This window comes from Nestor notabilis, unplaced genomic scaffold, assembly GCF_000696875.1.
Source record: "Nestor notabilis isolate BGI_N333 unplaced genomic scaffold, ASM69687v1 scaffold1204, whole genome shotgun sequence".
Taxonomy (NCBI): Eukaryota; Metazoa; Chordata; class Aves; order Psittaciformes; family Psittacidae; genus Nestor; species Nestor notabilis.
The window spans coordinates 24,977-47,770 of record NW_009924958.1 but is presented as its reverse complement, the minus strand read 5'-3'; the positions used below and the strand labels follow the sequence as shown (position 1 = coordinate 47,770).

The 22,794-nt window shown below is 39.8% G+C and overlaps 1 protein-coding gene across 1 annotated transcript in view; it reads right to left on the bottom strand.

The window, feature by feature from the left end:
* Nucleotides 1-13,400: 13,400 nt before the first annotated feature.
* The window catches only part of LOC104404381 (Y+L amino acid transporter 2-like), an 11,911-nt gene continuing 2,517 nt past the window's right edge, over nucleotides 13,401-22,794 (bottom strand). The window contains exons 3-9 of the mRNA XM_010012805.1: nucleotides 20,857-21,001; nucleotides 19,908-20,031; nucleotides 19,073-19,176; nucleotides 18,692-18,788; nucleotides 17,479-17,628; nucleotides 15,433-15,616; nucleotides 13,401-13,655 (exon numbers count right to left, since the gene is read on the bottom strand). Of these exons, the coding sequence (XP_010011107.1) occupies nucleotides 13,564-13,655; nucleotides 15,433-15,616; nucleotides 17,479-17,628; nucleotides 18,692-18,788; nucleotides 19,073-19,176; nucleotides 19,908-20,031; nucleotides 20,857-21,001 (896 nt within the window). The 3' untranslated portion in view covers nucleotides 13,401-13,563. The remainder of the gene's footprint in view (nucleotides 13,656-15,432; nucleotides 15,617-17,478; nucleotides 17,629-18,691; nucleotides 18,789-19,072; nucleotides 19,177-19,907; nucleotides 20,032-20,856; nucleotides 21,002-22,794) is intronic.

The window sequence follows — 22,794 nt, the reverse complement described above, 5'->3', positions numbered from 1 at the left end:
GCCTTTCCATTCTTTCCAAGTGGAGACATACATTGCTAAAATCCATTTGTATAGCTAATGATGTATCTTTAATAAGAATATAACATGACATTAATTCTTAGAGCTTTTTGGAAGACAAAGTCTCCGGGAAAAAGAAGTCCCCAGAATTAAAGCTACAGAGGGTGCCCCAGGGTGACACCCTCAAGGGTCCTCTCTTTCCCCTTGAGCAGGACATCACGCTCAGGGCCTGGGTTTACGCTGTGGGGGATTGCTCAGGTATCAGCCAGATTCCAGCCTCAACAGATGTTCCAGATCATGTGGAAGTTGCTGCATTACATAGTTATGTCCTGTGCAAGACACACTCCTGAACACACCTGCCCGCCACGCTCAGGAGGACTCAGGCACCACATTTCGTTGTGCAGGACATACACTGTGTGGTTTGTCCCTCTCAGACTCCACCAGCCCTTGGTCACCACCGTGGCCAAAAGCTTTGAGATAGCCCTTCCCAGGGCAACACAACGCTGTTCCTGTGACTGGAGGAATAGCTTCCCTCGTGAGCTGTGCCATGAGGTAGAACCTGAGAACACTGCTGCACTGGTGAGGCTTTATCTCGCTCTGATATAATGAAATGTCTGGCACAATTACAGCGGCTGGGGGCTCAGCCTCTTTGACAACTCTGGCTTGATATATGAAGCTATGCTGATGTTTTTTAGCTGGGGTTTATGCGTAGAAAATACTCAGTAGGGAAAATAAAACAGAATATAGGCATTTTAAATGCTACCATACAGCTTTTAGAATTTAATGTTGTCACTTAGGACTGTGGAAATATTACATAAAGACATACAAATATTTACTAAAGAAACAATTCATCTTGGTTTTTTGCAAATAATTTTTCTAATGCATCATTTAGCTTAGTGACAACGTACATATTCTGTTCACTTAGGGTTTTTTTCCCATCCCCTCCCTGACTCATATTTCTCTTTGGGGTCTGAAGTCATGATTCAGAATATGTCTGGGTGATTATATCCTACCTGATGTATATATATATATATGTGTATAAATTTTTAATTCCAGATATCCAATATGGGGTTATAAAGTATCCAGATTTGTAATCTAGAAAAGAGCCTTTTTTCCATGTTTAGAAAACAATAGCAAACATGAAATTTTGTTATTAGCTGAGAGTACTACACAGTTCTTCTCTGTTAAAGCAACAGCTAAAAAGCTATTAACTGTAAAGGTGCAATTTACACTAGCCCTTTCCCATTATTAAAAGGGGGAATTTATACTAATTCTTAATTAGAAAACAGAGTGTTAGTCAGCAGTGTTTAAACAGATGTCACGCATTATAGCTGTATAGTAATGAAAAAAAAAGGGAAGATTTCTTCACTATTTTGTTTATTGTGTATCTAACTGTGCACTACACACATTCAAAGATGAGTCAAACAAACTGCAAAACACCCTTGGTAACAAGATAATAGGGTAAAGTTTTCACTACAGAAACAAATTTATCAAATATTCTTAGACCTACTTTAAACTTTTTTCATAAAAGAATGGGATGAGGTAGATGGCATAAACTCTAATGTACTATTTCTCTTTAAGTAGGCACTTTCAGCTTATTTAACGGAGATTTATCTATTTCAGTCAGCATGGATCTTAGCAGTCATTTTTTGTATATGTGGCTCAGAAAAAGCTCTTTAAAGGCAGAAATCCTGAAGTGCACTGCAGAGAAACAATACTGTGAACCAATTACCTGAAGAACACAAGTGTGTTCAGACCTTTAAAGACATAGTAAGCCAAAGAAAACTTATTTGATCAGTGTGTGTTAGGGGAAGATGGTGACCCAATACCTGACTTCTAAAGGTATTCTTGTACAGTCCTGTACACCTCCATGTACAAGTCTTCCACTCTTTTTTTAATCAAGCAAGTCTGTATTGCCTGCACACAACAGTATTACTGTTGGTACCTCAGTCATGGGGGTTTGGAGCGCTTTCATCAGTTGTGTGTATGCAGCTTAAAATCTGTTGCAGCACAAAGTCATTGGGGTATTTACCCATATGTTATAATGACATAAATGACATAAATGACAGAAACAGTCACCCTGTTTATGCTTATGAACTGCTCAGACTAATGTCAACGACTGAATAAATAAAACTAATCCCTTTTCCACTGCCATCTTATTTTTCTAATACTGGGAAATGAGCTTCTGTGTGTCTGACAAATGGCAGGTTCTTGCCTTCACATTTACAGCCTGGCAGAGAAAGTCAAACAGATCATGTCTCTTGTCAAGGACACACCAGGAGTGGGTGAGGTAGCTGGGAAGAGCTATTTTCTAATGTTGAGTCCCTGTGCTTTAACCCCATGATCAGACAAACGAATGCAGGCAGAAGTCTGACCTGAAAATAGCAGGTTTTCAGTTAAGATCACTAATGAGGATTTTAATTAGTTGAGTAAGCCAGTGTCAATACGATCAGTAAACTAAGCTCCATGACCTAGGAGCCTACTTCTTTCTGAAGGAAACAGTATTGTACACATGTGGATATCAGGCCTTTCTCAGGCATTGTTTACCATTTATTGGCACAAGTCTGGCTTCATTCATTTGTATTTTAATTAATTTTAAATAACATGAATCTTCTTAGGGTGTAAATAACATGTAAATAACACGGCTTTTCTCATCTGGGGCGGCCACCCATTTCCCACAAGGGCTGGTGTGGCCGTGTGGCTTCCCCATGGGGACCTCCTAGCCCAGTGACTCCTTTGCCCCAGGCAGCTGGGCTTTCCCTGCCTGGCCCTTTCCAGGCTGTCATCGCTTGCCTGTCATCTGGTCCTAGGTGGGTTACAAAGGGAACTTTCCACTCTGTGCCAGTGGTTGTGGGAAAGCCCCTTCTCCAGCATTAGCGAAGGTTTTCTGGGACATTCCTGGGACATGGCTGCCCCTTAGGTAACAAAAACTAAAATAAAGTTTTCAGCAGACCTCATGAACCACTCAGACTTTTATTGTTTTCGCGGGTTACCTGTTATGAAAGGCTTGGCAATGGCTATAGTATTACAGCTTTTAATTAATCTAGATGATCTAGACATATTCTGTGATTCATCAGGGTCTCTATCCTTTTGAAGTAGCAGATCACCAGTGGAAACAGTTTGCTCCACTGAGGTGATTTGTTATTTCTGTGGGGTGAAGTCATGGTCACAGGAACAGTCAGGGATGCTTTCTAGCTGAAAGTTTATGAATATGAAGTAAAATAGGGAATTTCTGAACTTGCAAATATCTTAGGATGACTGCATGTATTATAAACAATAGCCTTGCAACAATCACCAGCAATCACAAGTGCAACATGTTATGCAAGCTCTGAACAGGAGAATTGCACATCCCACAGAGCTTATTATAAAAATGACTAGGTGAAAGGGAGGAGGAAGGCTGAAGTATGGCAGGAGAGAGAGTAGTGTTATAGCTGGCAATCATCAGGGCAGCAGCATGGAGTAATTAGCAAACCAGGAAGGGTTTGCTAATTAAAAGGAAAGGGAAAACAGGTAAAGAAGTTTTCTTGCAAGCTTCCTAGGATGGGAGGGAAAAAGAAGTGTGGAAGGGAGAAAATAGTACTGCTTTGCTGGACTCTGCTGGATGACTTGCAGAATGTCCCTGTTATGACTGCACTGAGAAAGCTATACTAGCCTGGGAATACACTACATAAAATGGCCATAGGGCAGAGCTAGTGCTGGTGCCAAGAACTGTTTCAGCAGTGAGATTAAATGCCTTTCTCAATAGCAGTATGCAGGAAAAACCCCATCTGAATAAAGCTACTGGAAACAAGGTGTTGTTGAGGGCTGTAGGAGGCCTTTTTATAACTCACCATTCCATTGGTAAGCCTGAAGTTCATGAAAGTGAATACAGAAAGAAATATAAAACACAGAAATACTCCCAGGAATGGGAATGCAGAGCAAATGTCAGGTCTGATAAAGAAAAAAGTTCAGAATTAAATCAGAGCAAAATGTCTACTTACTGTTGCCTTAGGTCAATAAAGGACCAAGGGCACAGACACTTAGTCAACAACCTTTAAAACCTTTAAGCTGGTTTCTACGTGCTATTGGGAACAAAATGTTATATTCAGAAAAGATGCTACAAGCAACAACAAATATAAAAAATGTTGTAAATTACTTCCTTATATCTTGGTTATACAGACCATTAAGTGGCAATAGAGCAGTGTCAATTTGTATTAACTTCTGGCATTAATAGCAGATGAAAATGTGGTTCTATTTTTAACCATCATCCATGAAGTGCTGGTAATTAAGAAATACCACAGCTTAAAATAATTATCTAATTCAGTAACTTCTCTGCTACTCTTTTACCTGAGTTCAGAGTGAATGAAAGAATTTAAATGGTCACCAATTAGAACTTTAACCAAGTTCTGTGAAGATTACTTGATTTATTTTTCAAGTCTGAAACTTTTTACAGAAGCATGGTCTTTCTGGAAAAGAATTGGCAGTTTTTAATGATGTTTGTCAACCAGCCTTGCAGGAGCAAGAAGCCCACGTACACATCCAGGATTTATGCACTTTCTTAAGCGCAGGAGCCTAATTTGACTGTTCTAGAGCTTTTTTTCACTTTTCTGCTCATTATTTCCTTCCTACAGGAAACCCAGATTAATTAGTTTTAGATTTTACCTGCACTGCAGGGCATTCCTACAAAATCATTAGCTCAGGTCTCAAATGGCTCTCTTTATTATACGGGATGCTGCAATGAAGTTTAGTTACTGCAAAGAAGCCTGTGCCATCCATCCAGTGAAGAGGACTAGATTTACTAATGCAGTGCTGAGAGCTGACTCTTGAAAATATCTTTGGTCAAATTTTTAGCTAGAATAAATAATTTTGGCCCCACAAATGTTACTTTGATCTTTGGCTCATTTCTAATATGTTCAGAAGCATTTGGTTTATTTCAGACTATGGTCTAGTTCTTACCACACTTCCTCAGATAACACTCAGCAGATTCTCTTTTTAAAAGTTAAAGACATCATATGAAAGCAATATGCATTTGGAAGACAAACAGGGTTCTTTTAGGACAGTGTATCCTGTTTATTTCTAAAATGGAACTGTCTTAGCTTCCTTGTGTGAAGCTATAACGAAAACTAGAAAGGAGGTAGCAGGTACCAATTATAATAATCAGTCTGCATGGGTACCAAAACTGCAATTATAATTTGCAGGTTAAGTGATCACACCACAGAAAATCTAGGAACATGATAAAGAATTTATTCAAACCTAATTAGGACAAGTCATTAAAGCAAATTCTGAGGGGGAGGAGGGGAAAAATGAGGCAATGAAAAGAAATTGCTGTCCTTCATACTGTTGTATAAAGTAAAATCACTCTCAAGTGCATCTAATTATGGCAGTGAAACAGTAAAGCAAGGAATGGTAGGAATATAAAGCAAGAGAAAAATTGAAAAGAAGAAGTAAACCATTGGTATAGGAAGGGGAAAGGGAAAAACCCAGTTATAGGGCTTTCTAAAATCTTTGTGTTTTCTGCTAGCTGCTGCAGAAAGGTTGATGTTGTCCTTGCACACCCATTTCTGGTTTCTTCCCTGGTTCCACATCAGCTGTCTGCACTCCTGTGACAACCTGTGTAATGAAGGGCAGTGCTGAGTAGGTACAGCCAGAACTGGCCCATCAGCCAGACCTGGAAACTGCTGTGTGACCACAGCTGCATGCTGATTGCCCTCCTTTCTGGCTTTCACAATGAACATAATTGTTAAAATCTGTTAATTATATTTCTCACTTTAAACTTTTCCAAGGTTTTGGTTAAACCATAACTTGAATCTTTTGATTCTGTAGTACTCTGCCCTTTTAAAACCAAAAAGTAACTAATAAAAGAACAAACCTCCCCAAACAAATATCCTTTCCTTGCATCATTATTGCAGAGGAAGGTTTAATATGCAACTAAAGTATAAACAGAGAAACTAAAAGGCCCGACAGAAAAGAATTCAACACTGCTCTGCTGTTTTAGATCTCACAGTTCTGGTTTGTTTTGTTTTTGTATTTGTTTTTGGTTTTACTTTTGTTTTTAGATTTATTCGAGAGCCTGATTTCTGACTTTTGAACAATAAATTAAGACAATAATGGTAGCAAAGTATTGCTGTCCTTGCTTGTCCCCCTCCCCAGGCACTGCCCAGCCCTGCTCACTCTCAGAGCTGATCAGCACAAGCACATAGCTCACACCACTTAAGGACTGTCAGCCTCCGGTCTATCAAATGCAGGAGTTACTTAATTACAAATATTTATATGCTGTTAGATCTCAAAGTGTGGATATTCCTGTTCTGGCTGTAGGATGCTGAGTGTCCCATTTGTGCAGAAGGCTGCTTGTGCCCACCTTCATATCCTCAGCACACTGCTGCCTAGTCTACCCAGCTATCCTCTTCAGCTGTGCTCAAGCCATTGTCCTTTATCCTTGGGTGGTCGAGGCACCGCAGGACTGCTCTGGTGCCTGTGATCAGCCAGAGCACAGCATTTCTCTGACAGTGCTCTATGGTGCACTTAGGGGGGAGAAATGTATATCCTGACCCTACTACACACAGAGAAGTCATTCCCAGCTGATTATTTCCTAGTGACCATGCCTGTGTTACAGCCTTTTTCATTCTGCTAAAGCAATGTGGTAGAGCCATAGGGTGACTGAAAACCAGCACTGCTTGAGCCCAGGGTGTTGGAGGTGTGAAGATGATTCACTGTCACAGATTTTTGCTCTAGGTCCTGTTTCTACGGGCTGGGTCTTGCAAAAACACTCTTCTCGGAACCTACGCTGCATTCAGGAGACTGCACTACCCCACTTTAGCCTGCGCTGGTACATCTTCCCAATCACAGAAGAGGCTGAACTGCTGTCAATCCCTATCTCTTTTCAATCCTGGACTTTAAATAAACAGTGACAGATTGTTTTACAAATGCCACAGATGTCAACGAGATGTAAAACCTATGGTGCAAGAGGTACCATATAGCTATACTGTGCTTCCCCCATACCCTGTGCTGCCTCCATGCCCAACTACTGGCTCTCCTTCGTGGTCCTCACCCTGCCATGGCAGCACAACATTGTCCATTGGAGGAGCAGCCTGCTGTCCCATCTCACCTTTCATCACCCAGGCAATTTCTGCCGGAATGTCCTCAAAGCTTTTAGAAAGATCGCTTCTTTTGCACCATAACACACTTGAAGTCTAGTAATCTGCACAGTTCCAGAAAAAGAAACACATTAGTGACTTGTGGGTCTCGGTTCAATATTTAGTGTTTCTTGGATTTGATCTATTAGTTATGGTGGATATTAGGAATAAATCCTGCTCACTGGCATCTGTTGCTCAAAAGGAGGCAATAAAATATCTGAAGCCAGGGCCGATGTGCTCACAACAGTCAAGGTTATGCAGAAGGTGAGCAGGTACATTTTGGGTCAACTGGAATTACTTCTGCATCAGTAACCTCTTCCTCAGTTGGCAGCAAGTCCAAAAAGTCCTGCCTAAATGCGTGTCTCACAGAAGGAGGAAGAGGCAAAGCTTGTGCAGTGCAAGGGTGCAAGGTGATACTAGCATGACCCAAATGCCACCACGCTGTTAGCCAAGCCTAGCAAGCAACCTAACAGGGCTCAGAAACTGCACAGCTGAACAAATGAGGGCATGAATGGAAAGTGGGAACACTGTCAAATCTCCTACTACTTCACATGTTTTGGAGAATGAACAGCTGAGATACATGGAGGAAGGTCAGTAGGCCAGTATACATCTATTTACTGTCTGGATGTGTGGAAAGCACTGCAACAAATGCAGGTGCTCTGTCTGAGGGAAAAAAATAAGTAAAATGAAGAAAGGACAAGAAAGCTGCATGCTCTTCTTCACTTGCTGCCTTTTGCTGGCAACTACTTGTAGAGATCTTGTCTGCTCTGTGCATATTACTCACTTGCAGCTGTTACTGGCAGGAGCTAACTCAGAGTACCTTAATGTGTCAAGAGAATTACTGGCAGCAGATGAATGTCAAGCTGAGATGAAAGGCAACGATGGCCTGGTATTACACTAAGTGGGCAGAGCTAGGGGATTACTCTAGAAGGCAGTTAAAGCAGAAGTGAATTCAACAAAGTGATATGGAGAAATAACAAATATATATATATAGAACAAAGGCCATAGCTGCCCATGTACTGACATCATACTGGCAGGAGGTGAACAGGCAACTGATTTGACCTAAGCACTGTATTTTCCAAAGGGTGCCTTTAGAAATAGCTCTTCACTACCAAACATCAGAGAGACTTGGAGATTTCACAAGTTTTATATGAGAAAAAAGATAAGAGGGAAGTATGAGGATGGAGAACTGCTCAGACATTCAAACAGAACTTTTTTTTTTTCATTTCCATAAAATAGCTAATCTATTATTTATTAGCTATTACTAGCTTGTTTATTATTCATGCTTAATGTGAAAATTATGAAAAGAATGTTCATCGTCCTTTTGAATTAGGTATTCATATATGCTGTTACATACTGGAAACAGCCAGGATGATAAAATCTGCTACAGATGTGAGGGCAATCCTATAAGGAAACAGGAATGTTTGAACTGTAACTTCATCTTCATTTGAATTTGCAGCAGGCTGTTTTACAGCATTATTCAGAACATATAGCGGCCACTCTTCAGTGGACGTAAGCCTGTCCTTCTTTGGACTTCTGCTATGGGCAGGAAAACACATATTGCTCTGATTTTGCTCCTCTGAGCAGGTCACAAAACTGCGGGCTGCCTTTCTTTCCTGAGAGCTTCAAGCAAACGAGTTCCCCCTCTCGTGGTGTCAAATGTAACTCCACTGGAAATGTTGAATTCTGCTTCCATGACCACACGCTCGCTGAGACAGGACCTATCTTCTAAGATAGGAAGCGAAAGGTGACTTTAATTTGCAGGTTTCCTTATGCGATGGCATAGTATGGGAAAAAGCCATGGCTAATCAGAAATAAGGTAACATCATCGTAAAGAGCATATTTTGACCTGAGCACATACTGTGTCATTGTGACCATGTTCTGAAATGCTGCTGTGATATTGTAGAAGCACATCTAAAGAGGTCAGAAGTCTTGTTCAGCAGCTTGTCCTTGAACTTCTGGTCATTACCATTAAATTTGCCTTTCTTTTATTTCACTGACTCTTTGCACTTCCTCTCTAAAGAGGAAGGTTTTATTACAGTTTGAAACCAGTACATGTTCCTTTCTTTTTTAATGGTTTCTGCATGTACGTAGAATGTTCTTACACAGCCCCAAGGAGGTTTATGTCCAATTTAAACTCTCTTTGCCCTCCCTCCAGCAGGTGTGGCTCACTAGTTGGTTTTGGCTCTGTGAAATGGACATTTCTGAGCACTATGTAAATATATTGCTGAATTAATCTTTGTTCTGTTTGTATGCTGAAATGTATTCAGTTAGGTCACTTGACAGACGGCACATTTCAGGTGATCAGCTCTTTAAACACCTACTAATTTGTACTGTTTTTTATTGCACTGTATCATGAACTGGTTAATTCTCATTTATTCTTCCTGTTAAAGAGGATCAACTCACAATCTTTTGCTTTAATGTTGACTTCTGCTTCAAAACCATAATGATGTAAAACAGATTCCGCTCCCTTCCTTTAACTGTAATACTGACCTTTCTAGGTAGTTAACAACCAGACATTCCACTAGCCCACTCGTCTTTCACGTTTTTCAGTGACATCCGTTACGTTAAATGTGTGTTTGCAAATAAGCATTTCTAATTCCTTGTGGTTATAATGCAGGCTCCTGATGTTCAAAGAGGTTATTCTCCCCTTACCGTACGGCATCTTCTTTGGGTTTGCATTTTATTTTCTTCATTTACCTTTACAATAAAAAAATAAATAAATAAAAATAAATAAATAATTTTAGAGCTTTTGAGCCACTTGTAAACTTGTAGCACTTCACATAGTTACTTGGCTGCCACTCCTGATGAGTCAAAAATCAATCCTGGAGAAAAAAAGGAAAGATTTACAAAACCTGATAACTTATCAGCTGAAAGAACAGGGACTTGACAGATCCAGTACTACAGATTCAAAGATTGTGCAATAATACTTCTAAAGTTCGTGTTAAATTGTGAAGGTAAATTTCAAGAGAAGGTATGGGAAGTATCTTCATTTTCAAGTCACATGTGTGCCAAAGGCACTTTGTCCTGTAGCAGACCTGTGACCTGGCACACTGTCAGGTCATGCATCTCTCAAGGCTGTTTCAACACTTCAGTCATCTCATCCTACCAAATGTGTGAAGGCATTTTCTCACCTCTATAGCCAGGGAGAACACAACAGCCCTTATGGTTGTTCAGGCTCATACAAAGCCCAGACAACTTCAGATTTTCTGTGGCTGATTTCCTTTTTCAATGCCAACTTCTGTTTTCCTTTGCTGACACAGAAATGGAAATCTGGTAACAATTATCTTCTTCTGTTTTTATTAAAAGAATTGTGGGTCTTCATAAAAATCAAAACTCTTGTATTTTCTTGATTCCTAAAGAAGAACTAGTACTAATCCTGAGAGCTGTATTGTGCCACCTCGTGGCCCTGAAAGACCCTTCCCCACCTCTGCATGTGGGCTGTTCTCCATGGTCTCTTGTCCTTGCCTCCTGCCAGGCTGCCATTACACATTGCATTGCAGCCTGCAACTCCATGGGCTATGTCTTCCAAAGGCTTCTGGTGTCATCCATACCCCAGTCCTTTCCACTGTGGAGATGACAGCTGAAAAACTAGATGTCAAACAGCCTCCTCTAACATTTTGTTATGTAATGACAAGATACTTAGCCTGGATGCCAAAACCACCTTTGAACAAGTAAAACTGTTTATCATTTGACTGCATAACTGACCATCCATAAGTAATGCGAAAGAATGTGTTTACCCGAATAGAAAATGTTTGTGTAAAGAACTGCTCATAACTGCAGTGAGACAGAGTCCCACCTAGAGTAATTAGAAATTCTTCCTTCCACAAATGCTTAATTTGTTGTGTTATAGAGAATAAAAATGAGAGTTAGATTTTGGCAAACCAACTTGTGAGATGTAATACAGGGCAAATCTCATTCACAGTACTATTTTTATGCTTTAAAACCACACAACTACAGCATTTGTAGAATCAAATGTTTATTTATTTAAACACTTCAGCAGCTATGACTTGCTTTAGATATTTGACAACTTGCAGGTATTATTATTTGTAAGGAGTGAAAAATCAACAAACCCATTAACATTTCTCATTGCATGGAGAATTTCAATAACACTGTTCACATTTATAGCATTGCATCTGACCACTGCTTTCTTTCTGTCCAGAAAGAAAGAAAACAAAGGCTTTGTGCATCATGCCCAGAAAGTTAAAGATTCATGCAAAAACAGATTTTTGCAAAAAACAGACAAAGAAAGAAGTTTCTTAGCTCAGAATTCTCTATGGAAATGGTCTTTGTCTGTAGCCCTTATGACACTAATCACTTAGGAACTTTGGTCCTGGAAGGAAAAACTTTAGAGGATGGTACCGTACTGTCTTGATGTGACATATAGCTCAGCACCAAGCATGACTTCGAACACTATGGACGCAAAGACTGCCATATTTAATTTGGTACCGACTTGCAGGGTTTGTACTCTGTGCCCTGATAGAGTCTGGAACTGCAGCTCTGTCGTTAACCAGTGCTTTGTGAGAGATGGGACGAAAAGGCAGTATTTCTGTACAGTCATAGAGCAGGATCAAAATGGTGCTATCCTGTAACAGGCATGCGGTGTGTGTGTGAAATACGTGGGGAAACTTACCTGGCCAAACTAAACTACAGCCTAGGTCTTCTTTCCTCTTTTTGTTTTGTGAGCATGATACTGAAGTGATTTTAGAGCTCAAAAGAGGTGGCTTCCAAAAAGCAAAACATGCATCTCTAATATCTTCATGTTTAGCTTTGTTTAGTGCATTTTTATTGTTCATATTTTATACCAAAGAAAACCCTGCTGAAAGGAAACTATCACAACAGATGACACTGAAATGCACACATAAGATTTCACAGGAGCCCTGTCAGTAAACGCTGTGTTGGAGATGTATGAAATTACAATCCTGCAAATGACTTTACAAAGTGGAGAGGGAATGAAGGGAGGTTTAAGTAGCAACGATTACTTATTCCCTTGCTCCTTCTCTGGGCAGACATCAATAAAAGACAATAATGCTAGAAGCTACAGGGACTTGCATAAGGTTAAATTACATTAATTGGCGTTAATTGAATAGGAATGCTGAAGCTCAAATTAGAAACAATGTATGCTATACTCAAATATAATTACAGAAAGGAAGTACACCTTGTCAACAAGGATAACAAACACTACTATGTATCAACAAACCATATTGGAGCTGGAGCAGCTGGTTTTATGGTCTAGGTTGCACGGCTGATAACTCTTTTTTAATGACATTTCAGGAGTCTTAAGTATCAGGACTGGTTACACATTCCCGTGTGCCACACTGAAAAACTTAATGTTCAAGAGATTGATTCAAGTTCTTAACTGCCTTTTTCTTCCATGGCACCCACTGGTGGGTACACTTGTCCAGTGCACGTGCCTGTGCTGGGTGTTGGCCAACAGGCAGTTAGGTGACAGGAAGACCTGGCAGCCAGTGCTGGAGGCTCCCTGCGTGCTCAGTAGGAGACCTGCAGGTTACTTTGCCAGCCGGAACCGGTGAGACCTGAAAGGCCTTGGGCAGGGGCTCAAGCTATTTTGTAAATATCAACAGATTTTAGTTTTGCCTTGTGAATTCCTTAAGTTTCACTGTGGAAAAAATCAGTACATTTAGTATCCATACCTTGGATACTTATAGGCAAGCAATTGACGCTATGAAAAGGTGATTTCCCTGAATACATACTAGCTGGAACATGATTCAATCCCTTAAGAGTGCTCCACGACAGGTTGTTCTGCTGGAAAGCAAAAGTACTTCAGTTATTGTAGTATAATTTGTTTGTTCAAAATGCCTCTTCTGCAAAAGGGTAATGAATGTGGGATATCATCAAACAAGAATTTCTCACAGAATTTAAATGACCGAAAACTTTGGTTTTCTCCTTTTGGCAAACTACGTATGCCAGGAATTATGCATTAGAATAGTTTAACACTAATACTTTGTTGACTTAAAGCACGTCTACCAGTTTGAAGTATGAAATTTTTCCATTTTTCATAATTTAATGATATCCTTAGAAGTACACTGTGGCTTCTACTTCCTAACTCAGGTTTTGAATCTTGCAAATATCTAGTCTGTCTTTCGTTAAATGTATCAATTTATTTGTTAGGATTATGATGAGACCTAATACTTTTTCTTATGGTTTTGCAATTAATGTAATATCTAGCACTTATCTACTGATAAATGTTTGCTCTTATAGTGCTGTATAGTTTCAAAGTGTTACATAAGTCACTATTAACAGATTTTTTTAAAAAATCCTGTAAACCAGAGTGGTTTATAAAACAAGCACAAATTAACAGACATCAAACTGATGCATAGTACAGCGGTTACTGCTTTAGTGTAACTGAACAAATGGAGAGAACGTCAGAAGATAAAAAATGCTCCAGATACATAGGAAATGTCAAGGCACAACTCTCAATGTCAAGGCAGGTCTATTTATTTTTAGCTGCTGCAGGTTCCATGTCTGTGTCCAGGTCTGACAGAGCACAGTAGAAGAGCATCTGAACATATTTTGTTGTTGTAGCTGTAATAGCAAAAATGTGCGAGACAAAGTTATAATGCATCTTAGACAAATATATGGACTTTGAGGATTTGAAAGCACTACAGGGATATTAGGAAAATCTTAAAATACCTTAATCAACTGTATTAAGCACATCTTATAAATAGCTAAAGGCAAAAGCAGCTCAATAATTAAGCAGAAAGTCTTCTTTAATTAGACTTTCGTCAACATTTCCATTGAATTGTCAGATTGATAGCTGAGTTCGAATTGCATAAAAATGTTACAATTTTGTTTCTCAAGGCTGCCTGAATTTGAGGAGTGGAAACTACCTGTCAGGCCAACAATTCATTATTTCATAATTTATAAAAATGCTTGTACTTCATGGATGCAGATATTCCATTCCTTTGACAGGAAGTGAAGCAGTGATGTCCTGGTATTTCTGCCTTCTAGGGTATTAAACTGCATGCAGTTAGTCCTCACAATCCTACATGGCTTTTATTGAGCCACATGTTGAAATAGCTCAACACCACAAATATCAGATGACCATATTACATCCACATATTGAACGGCTTTGTACAGGTATGGATGCTCTAGTTTTCAGGACCATGAGATGAAGCAAACAATCTCAGACATGCCATACACAAAAGTGTAGCAAATCTTCACAAAGAAAAAGGATTCCGGGAAAAAATATTCTTTCTTTCTTCTGACCAAACATTCAAAGTTTTGGTGCAGTGAGTAGGACAAGAACATGTTATCCACTAAGTGGACAAGGACTTAACCACATCAAAGAGTTGTGGTTAAAGGCTCAATGTCCAACTGGAGATGGGTAACGAGTGGTGTCCCTCAGGTGCTGGGACCAATGCTGTTCAACACCTTTGTCAGCAACATGAACAGCGGGATTAAGTGCTCCCTCAGCAAGTCTGCTGATGACACAAGCTGTGTGGTGCAGTCAATGTGCTGAAGGGACATGGATAGGTTTGAGAAGTGGGCCCATGCAAATCCTATGAAGCTCAACAAAGTGAAGCGCAAGGTCCTGTACCTGGGTTGGGCAATCCCAAGCACAAACACAGGCCAGGAGGCGACTGGATTGAGAGCAGCCCTGAGCAGAAGGACTTGGGGGTATTCATTGATGAGAAACTGAACATGACCCAGTAATGTGTACTTGCAGCCCAGAAAGCCAACCGTGTCCTGGGCTGCATCAAAAGAAGCGTGACCAGCAGGTCAAAGGAGGTGATCCTGCCCCTCTACTCTGCTCTCGTGAGACCTCACTTGGAGTATTGTGTCCAGTTCTGGTGTCCTCAACATAAGAAGGACGTGGACCTCCTTGAATGAGTCCAGAGGAGGGCCATGAAAATGACCAGAGGGCTGGAGCCCCTCTCCTATGAGGACAGGCTGAGAGAGTTGGGCTTGTTCAGCCCAGAAAAGAGAAGGCTCCATGGAGACCTTAGAGCAGCCTTCCAGTACCTAAAGGGAAGCTACAAGAAATTTGGAGAGAGGCACATGTGCTACAAGGACATGTAGTGACAAGACAAGCAGGAATGGCATTAAACTGAAAGAGGGGAGATTTAGATTTAGATATTATGAAGAAATTCTTTACTATGAGGGTGGTGAGGCACTGGAACAGGTTGCCCAGAGAAGCTGTGGCTGCCCCATCCCTGGCAGTGTTCAAGGCCAGGTTTGATGGGGCTTTCAGCAACCTGGTCTAGTGGAAGGTGTCTGGGCCCATGTCAGGGGGTTCGGAACTAGATGATCTTTAGGGTCCCTTCCAACCCAAACCATGCTATGATTCTACGTTGCTTACCAGAGAGCCACTGCAGACATTTAGGTCGTTTTTCAACTGGCAGATAGACTCCTAAATAATATGCAGGAACACCTGAGAGGGCAATACCAATGCCAATAAGGGAGTTGATTGTGTCACTGTAGAGAGGAACTATGACCAGGAAAAGGGAACATAAACAGTATACTATAGGGAAGAAGAGGCTAAGCTGTGGAGACAAAAAAAAAAAAATTAAAAAAAATTCCAACATTTATGACAAGATGCAGTAAAAATGTCAGTCTTTCTTTGCAGATTAAAGTTAGACATGTTATTAATAAAAATATAGCTATTGACTATATGACTATAATGTACTGAATTTTTTGACTACCTACAGTCAATATAATTTGCTAGCTTATGTGTATAGTGCTGAGAGCCTCTTACTTGGTACGCACCTGAGTATCTGACCATTTTATTGCTTTCAGGCCTGCAGAAGCTGAATTCCTTTCCAATTAGTAAGAGATTGATCTTTGAAAGCAGTGCTTTAAAATGGAGCAGTAATGGTAGTTTTCCCTCTAACTTCAACTGCAAATTTTTAATTGTAATTTTTATTGGGAACTAACTCAAGTAGGCTTTCAATTATCATGTCGATGCCACAGAATTAATGGACTGATTCACAACCTCCTGGGCACTTAACAAGTATCATACTACAAATAAGGAAAGCTGCAATAACCTCTCTGTGGATTTATTTTGCACTAAAATACTTTTCATTGCCTGTAGTAATGAACGTTCTCAGGAGTCCAGGAGTTGACATTTGAACACTAGCTGCAACTCCTGAGTGTTTAATGGTATAAATAACTCTTTTTCCTTATAAAAGTTAAAAATGTAAGTCAATGAAAACCAACTGCTATGCTTCAGAAAAGGAAAAAGTGTATGTGGAGTTGGGATGTGACTAAGCTGGCAAATGCTGATAGGAATTAAACAGTCATTGTCTATAATCTGACTGTAATCCTTGCCTTAGTAGAGTTAGTAGCAAAACTGCCGGTAAAGCAAGATTTAATCTTTATCTTCACCATATTTTGGCGGAGAGTTTGGAAATGAAATATGAACATGCTTCAGGAAAATTTGGTCTGCTCTGGAAGACTGGAAACTTGTAGCAGTAGGCACTTAGGATATTTTATGCCTGTGAACCATGTGTTTTTTTATAATCAGGATGTTACACTTAAATGGAAAAAAATGTATTGGTAAAAATGATGCCGAAGGTTTGGAGGCAAGAGTGACAAGGAAGAAATGTTTAGACTGCATATTAACTTGGATTTTTCATGATTTTTGCTGCATCACTGCTGCATCAAAATGCAGGTCATGGAACCAACAGAGTGCAGTGAAATGGAAGCCAGCATGCGATTTTGTGTGCCTGGGGGAAGCTGTGCCTTTGTCTCCCTGCTTCCTGGACAATCACCATATTAAAACTAGAATCAAGTTTTAGGCTCTCTGTTTCTATGGTCTCTCTCTCCTAACCGATAGTCAGATTCTCTTCTACAGTCAGTTATAAAACTTGCATTTTACTGTCTATGACCACTATGCAGTGGGAGGGAACAATCAAAATACATTTGATTATTCAAGCTTTTGAACTTCTGCATGAGCAGAAATTTGGGTATTTATGGAGAGATTTTGCTAAATTTGTTAAGTTGTGTAATTTTGATCAAAGTGTTAACTTCTCTAAAGCCCGCATCAATAGCTCTACTGAGCTCCTCTATGAGCAATGCAGAACGGGGTTGTTCCAGGATGGGCTAAGAATCCCAGGCATTTATTTATTCCTTATTTATTTTGAAACAAAGATAGTTGTAAGGTTGAATGAAAGGAAAAAGAAATGGCTAATATAATTTTGACCTCACAGCAAAAGTACTGGAACAGATGTTCTTGTGGAAACTCAAATGGGATTTGCTCTTTTCTTATCTTGTATGTTGAAAGGATTTCTACAGCTAATAAATAGTCTGCAACATAACTGGGAATGTTATGGTTGTGGTATTATGGGTCACATAAACACACGCATTAACTGGCTTTTAGAGTTTGTTTCCTCTCTTGTTTACTTACTTTGATAGGCCGGGGTCTATGCGGCTGAGTGTATCTCAAATATATTAGTCCTGCAATAGACAGACCCACAAAAAGCCAGTAGTTGAAGCAGTAGTAATTAATGAGGAGGAAAACATCTTCCACAAGGAGGTAGATCAAAGTCATTAAGCCCTAGAGATAACAAAAACAAAGGCTTTTTAATGTGAAAATAAAGACGTAGTAAAATTATAAACCAGTCTGTTTCCAACATATTTTTCTGGACATAGGAGATCAGGTCCATGCATGGATGTACTTAAAACTCTGAGAAATCTGCAAATATGCTCTATGAAACATGCTGCTACCTCTTCCTTAAACACAGCAGTGAGACCACCACATTTGGCTGAAGAGGTGCCAGGCTTGTGAAGTTATGTTTTAGCACCAACAGAAAACCCTCCTAGGAAGGCTGGATGAGGAGCCCCATACTACGAGATTGTAACTTTTAGTAAATTATGTAGTGTCAAACAGGACTGGTATGATAACGTATTCATAAGGCATATGTAACACAGGGCAATAGAAGACACAAAATATATGTTCAAATAAACAGCAGTGAAATGCTTCAGAATGATTCCACCTTCTCTGTTTGTGCACATCCTCCCTTTATTTTAATGTTAGATTTATGAATCATTTATTAAAATAATTTGCAGTAATTCTATACCTTATTATTCCTCAATTTTGTGTCACAGGATTCATTTGTATAGTGACAGCAGGAAGAATGTCAATATGGCCACAGTATCTGACGGTAGGAATTTAATTTTAAGTATGTTGTCATTCCTGTTGTAACAAGAGCGCTAGAAAATCAGCCTATGGCAGGGTCTGAGAGATGTTCTTGCCATATTCTTCTCCAGAGACACTGAAAACTCACATAAAGACTTATACAACTCCTGTGCATACTGTTACATATTTAGCCATTCCCTGTTTTCTAAGTAATGCTATTTTACTTACTCCTCCCTAATCTTGTTCAGAGATCATATGAATGTAAATCAAGCCATTCCCTTTCCACTAAAAAAATGCTGCCAAATAAAATACCACCACCACGACCACCGTCAGTGAGTTTTAGAAACTGTGGGCATTTGAGGAAGGTGTCTCCAGTGTAGGAGAAGCCCGGGAGAAATACCAGGCAGAGGCGAGGTGTTATACTCCCTGTGTCCGAATGCCTGGCTGCCCTGGCCATTCACAGGGCTGGGCTGTCACTTACATTGAAGAGGAGAGCAGGGACTGGTGTGAAGCACTTTACATGAATCAAGCTCAGACTGTCAGGGAGGTGTCCTTCCCTGGCTCCAACATAAAAAAGCCTAAAGAAGGAAACAGAAAACTCAACCTGTATTGCTTTTTGACAAAGGCAGCATTTATTCTTTTACTACTCTGTTGTAAATGCTGTTCTCTTCTCAAGTGGCTATAGTTTATCAGTTGGTGCTGACCATGAGAAGACATATCAGATCGTAACAATTCTTCCATCATAAATTAACAACTTGACATGGCAAAAATTAACTGTCACTTTTACAATGTGTAGCAAAGAATGCAGATTAGCAGTAAGTGATCCTTTTCAATTAGTTAAAATAAATCTTATATTTCATACCTAGATGCTGCAATTATTGACGAGTTTAAGCCACTATAGCAAGACATGGCCACTGCTATAGGAATTAACCACTTAGCATAACTAAGGGTTTCACCACCAAATGTCTGTAACAGAAAAACAAAATAACAGTGAGGCCTGCCATATTAGGCATATGGACAATCCTGAGAAACTCTCATGAAAACACACCCTTCCAATACTGTGTCATAGTCCATCCTTTCTTATGACACCTGATAACGACTTGTGAAATTAGAATTTGGAAAACCTGATTAATATCAAAATAAAAATGGCAGATACACTAAAAAAGATTAAACCCCCCAATGTTTCTAAGCCCAGATTAAGTTAATGACATAATAGAAGAAAATGTATTGCCTTTAACCTATTCTGACAAATTCTGACTGTATTAATCCACGAGTTATAACTTTTGTATAAAATATTGGTAAGGTTTTAAAAGGCATTTCATTGCACCTTTTTGTGTTGAAAATATTGCTGTGATCCTGCAGCATGAAACATCACACACTGTACATTAGAATGATAGCAAAACCACCCAGATCTGGAAGAACTCTTTCTCTGTCTGACCTTAGTGAAAGCATCTTCTACAATGAAGTGCTGTTATGAGCAGGATTTAGAGTATACAAGAGGTTTTTTACACAAGCAGATTCATCTTCACATGCATCTCCCAATATAGTACTCTTATACGAAAACAAAGTTTAGAACAAAGCAATAGCCTTCAGCATAGAAATATTTCAATTGTTTTGCCAAGAAGTATGCTACCTGACATTTTTATCCAGTGTCATCCATAGAGTAACTCTTCTTTTAATTATTTTATACAACTTACCACAGCCACTGCCTCGCTTGTGAGGAGAGCCGACATGTCCAACACTACGTAGTATGCTATATTAGTCAACAAATAAATAACAGTCACAATAGGCATTGAAATTGCAATAGAAAGAGGTAGATTCCTGCAAAAGGAAAGTGGTAAAATTATTTCACATTATTTAAATAAAGAATATTTAAGTAGAAGAGTGTTCCCAAATCCAAACATTTGTCAATAAATACCTCCATCACTTTCTGTAATCATAAGGTTACAAAATAATGTGCAGCCATGTGTGGAACAATCCCATAAGCAACATAGTTGGCTGCTTGTGGACCTGTCACAAGTTTCAGATTAAAAGATGTACATTTATACGTGTAAATCGTACATGAAGCAATTTAAGAGAGTACTTAAGCAATAAGATTGCACCCTTGAAGGGCAGGGATGATATTTCAAGGTCTACCTGTGGATTTTTTTATTTTTTTACTTAACCTTTCACCTTTAGCAAAATTAAACATTTTGCACATAAACAGTAATGACGAAGATCACATGATAAAACAGCCATAACACTGACACAGTCTTACTCTATTGGTGGCAAAATCAGTCTTGGAAAAATAAAACAATTGTTCTGTCTGACTGAAAAGGAGTAGGGAATTTCAGGGGGCTGGATGGATCCATGATTTTCTCTGCTTTCCAAAGGGATTTGTTCTCCTCTTTAAAAATTGCCATCTGAAGTATAGGGTGTAAAATACATATATGCAGACAAGCGATTTGTTAGTGTGATACAACTGGCAAGTGAGGACAATAATCAGAAAGAGTTCTCACGCTTACTCCTTCCTTTAAAAGGAGAAGGTTTTTACAGAGGAAAGAGCTTGAGAAATTTCCAGTCAGAAACAAACAGAACAGCTTGTCCTGCCATCTCACCTGTCTTACCAGGACACTTCAGCAACACAAAGGAAAATCACGCTTTTACCTCTCAGGATTCTGCATTTCCTCCGTGACATAGTTGAGTGTGTCCCATCCCGAGTAGGAGAAGAGGGCAGAGTAGAGAGCCAGGGCAATCATCCCTGCGTTTGTTGCAGACCCCTCAAATGGAGCTCTCAGGTTTTCCGTTTCTCCTGTACAAACGACAGGTACCTCTTAGATTTCAAGGCTTATGACACAGACAGAAACTACGCTAAAAGTCTCAGCTAACCAAAAGGAAATAAAAGCCCACTGCATCCAGGCTTCATTACTATATCTAAAAGGGCACAGCTTGTATTTTCATTTCCAACCCTAACTATTCTATGACACATAGGAAAGTTTCAGTCAGATGTTCAGACAGCTGCTCTTGTACAGGAAGACAGCAGAAGACATTTTCCCATGTTTTGTTATTTGGATAATTCTACCAGAATTCACAGCATCCTCATCTCCTGGCATCCCTGTCAAGCCTACAGGACGGAGCCATACTGAAGTGATACTATGCCCTGTCAGCCAGGCAGAGGCACTTTGGGAAACCCAGTTTCAAATTCCTGAATCTGTCTTATATTTCTTCTTCATATCTGTGCTTTCGTTTTTACCAGATGAATTAGCAGCCACTGGAAGGGAACTCCTGGAGGCATGGTTCTCAGTGGCATGCTCTGTCCCACAAAGGTGCTCCTAAAAATTAAGGGAGGAGACTTGCTTTCCTTTCAAAATTCTCCTCTAGTTTAGCTCAACTGGTTGAGATGAAAACCTGCTGCAAAATAGACAAAATGTTAATGAATCTGTGTGAGCCTTCACTGTGATTCTCGAAAGGAGAAGAAAGGCTTTACTGAGTTTGCAGAAGGAAAGTCAACTATCTAATGTAACTGAAAGTGGGTTAGATATTAAGGAAGACAGAAACATGCTTAAACCTCTATTAGGAAGAAAGTGAGGTTTTTGTTGTAAAATGAAACAGCTTCACTCTGTGGTTAAACTAGAGGAGGTTACAGATACCATAAAAGCAATTCAGTCTTTGAAAAGCAGTAGCTACAAGGAAACTGTTCAAACTGAGGAAGGTGAAGCTATGAGATGTACACACACTTTGGGGGCGAAAACGCTTGGAAGCTAAAAAAAAGAAAAATCCAAAAGGACCAAGAAAACTGTTTGTTTTTTTTTCACTAAAGACAGTTCATAGTCAAGATCACCTACATTCACAGTGTTTTAAAACAAGAAGTGTAACTGAGCACACCAGAAGGACTATGTCACAGCTAAAATGTCACAACTGTTCTTTTAATTAAAAAAGCTGCTGAGTTTAAGAGTGCATTGACCTGATCACAGCTTCCTCCAGAAGTCTACATCATTCCTCCTCCCAGTCCTTTCTGTATTTAAGTGCTCTGTTCTGCTTAAACAAAGTAGAGACGAGACCTTTACTATCAGTAAAAGCCCTCAGCATTTTGTGTTTCTCACAGTAACGTTTCCTCTCTGCCTTTACCCTCCCTGACCCCATGGAGCAATGCAAGGAACTGGTGTGGGCTGTATGGATGCAGAAGCAGAGGGAATGGCCCCTGGGTCAAACTGCATCGTGGCAGCTGCACGCCAGCAAGCAGGCTGGGAGTTTTGAAGGACTCAATTTGAAAGCATAGGTAAATTTGTGACTGAGGGGACAGAGCATCATGGACTCGCTCCTTTGTAAACTGCAGCAGCTTTATCAGGGAAACTACTTCATGGAACTGGGGCTCTTGAGCAGTGCTTTTCCTCTGCATCTTCATGCCCTTAGGACTGAGTTCATTTGTTTGGGTTTCTTTAGACTTGAACAAACTGGTGACAACTGACATGCACAGATCATGGCTAAACTAAAAAGCTCTCTTAAAGTCTGGTGTAGCTTTAGAGCGTAACAGCTGATGCAACTGCAGCCAAGGAAAGGAGAAAGATAGCAAACATGGAAAAGCAAGCATGCTCATTAGGTTTT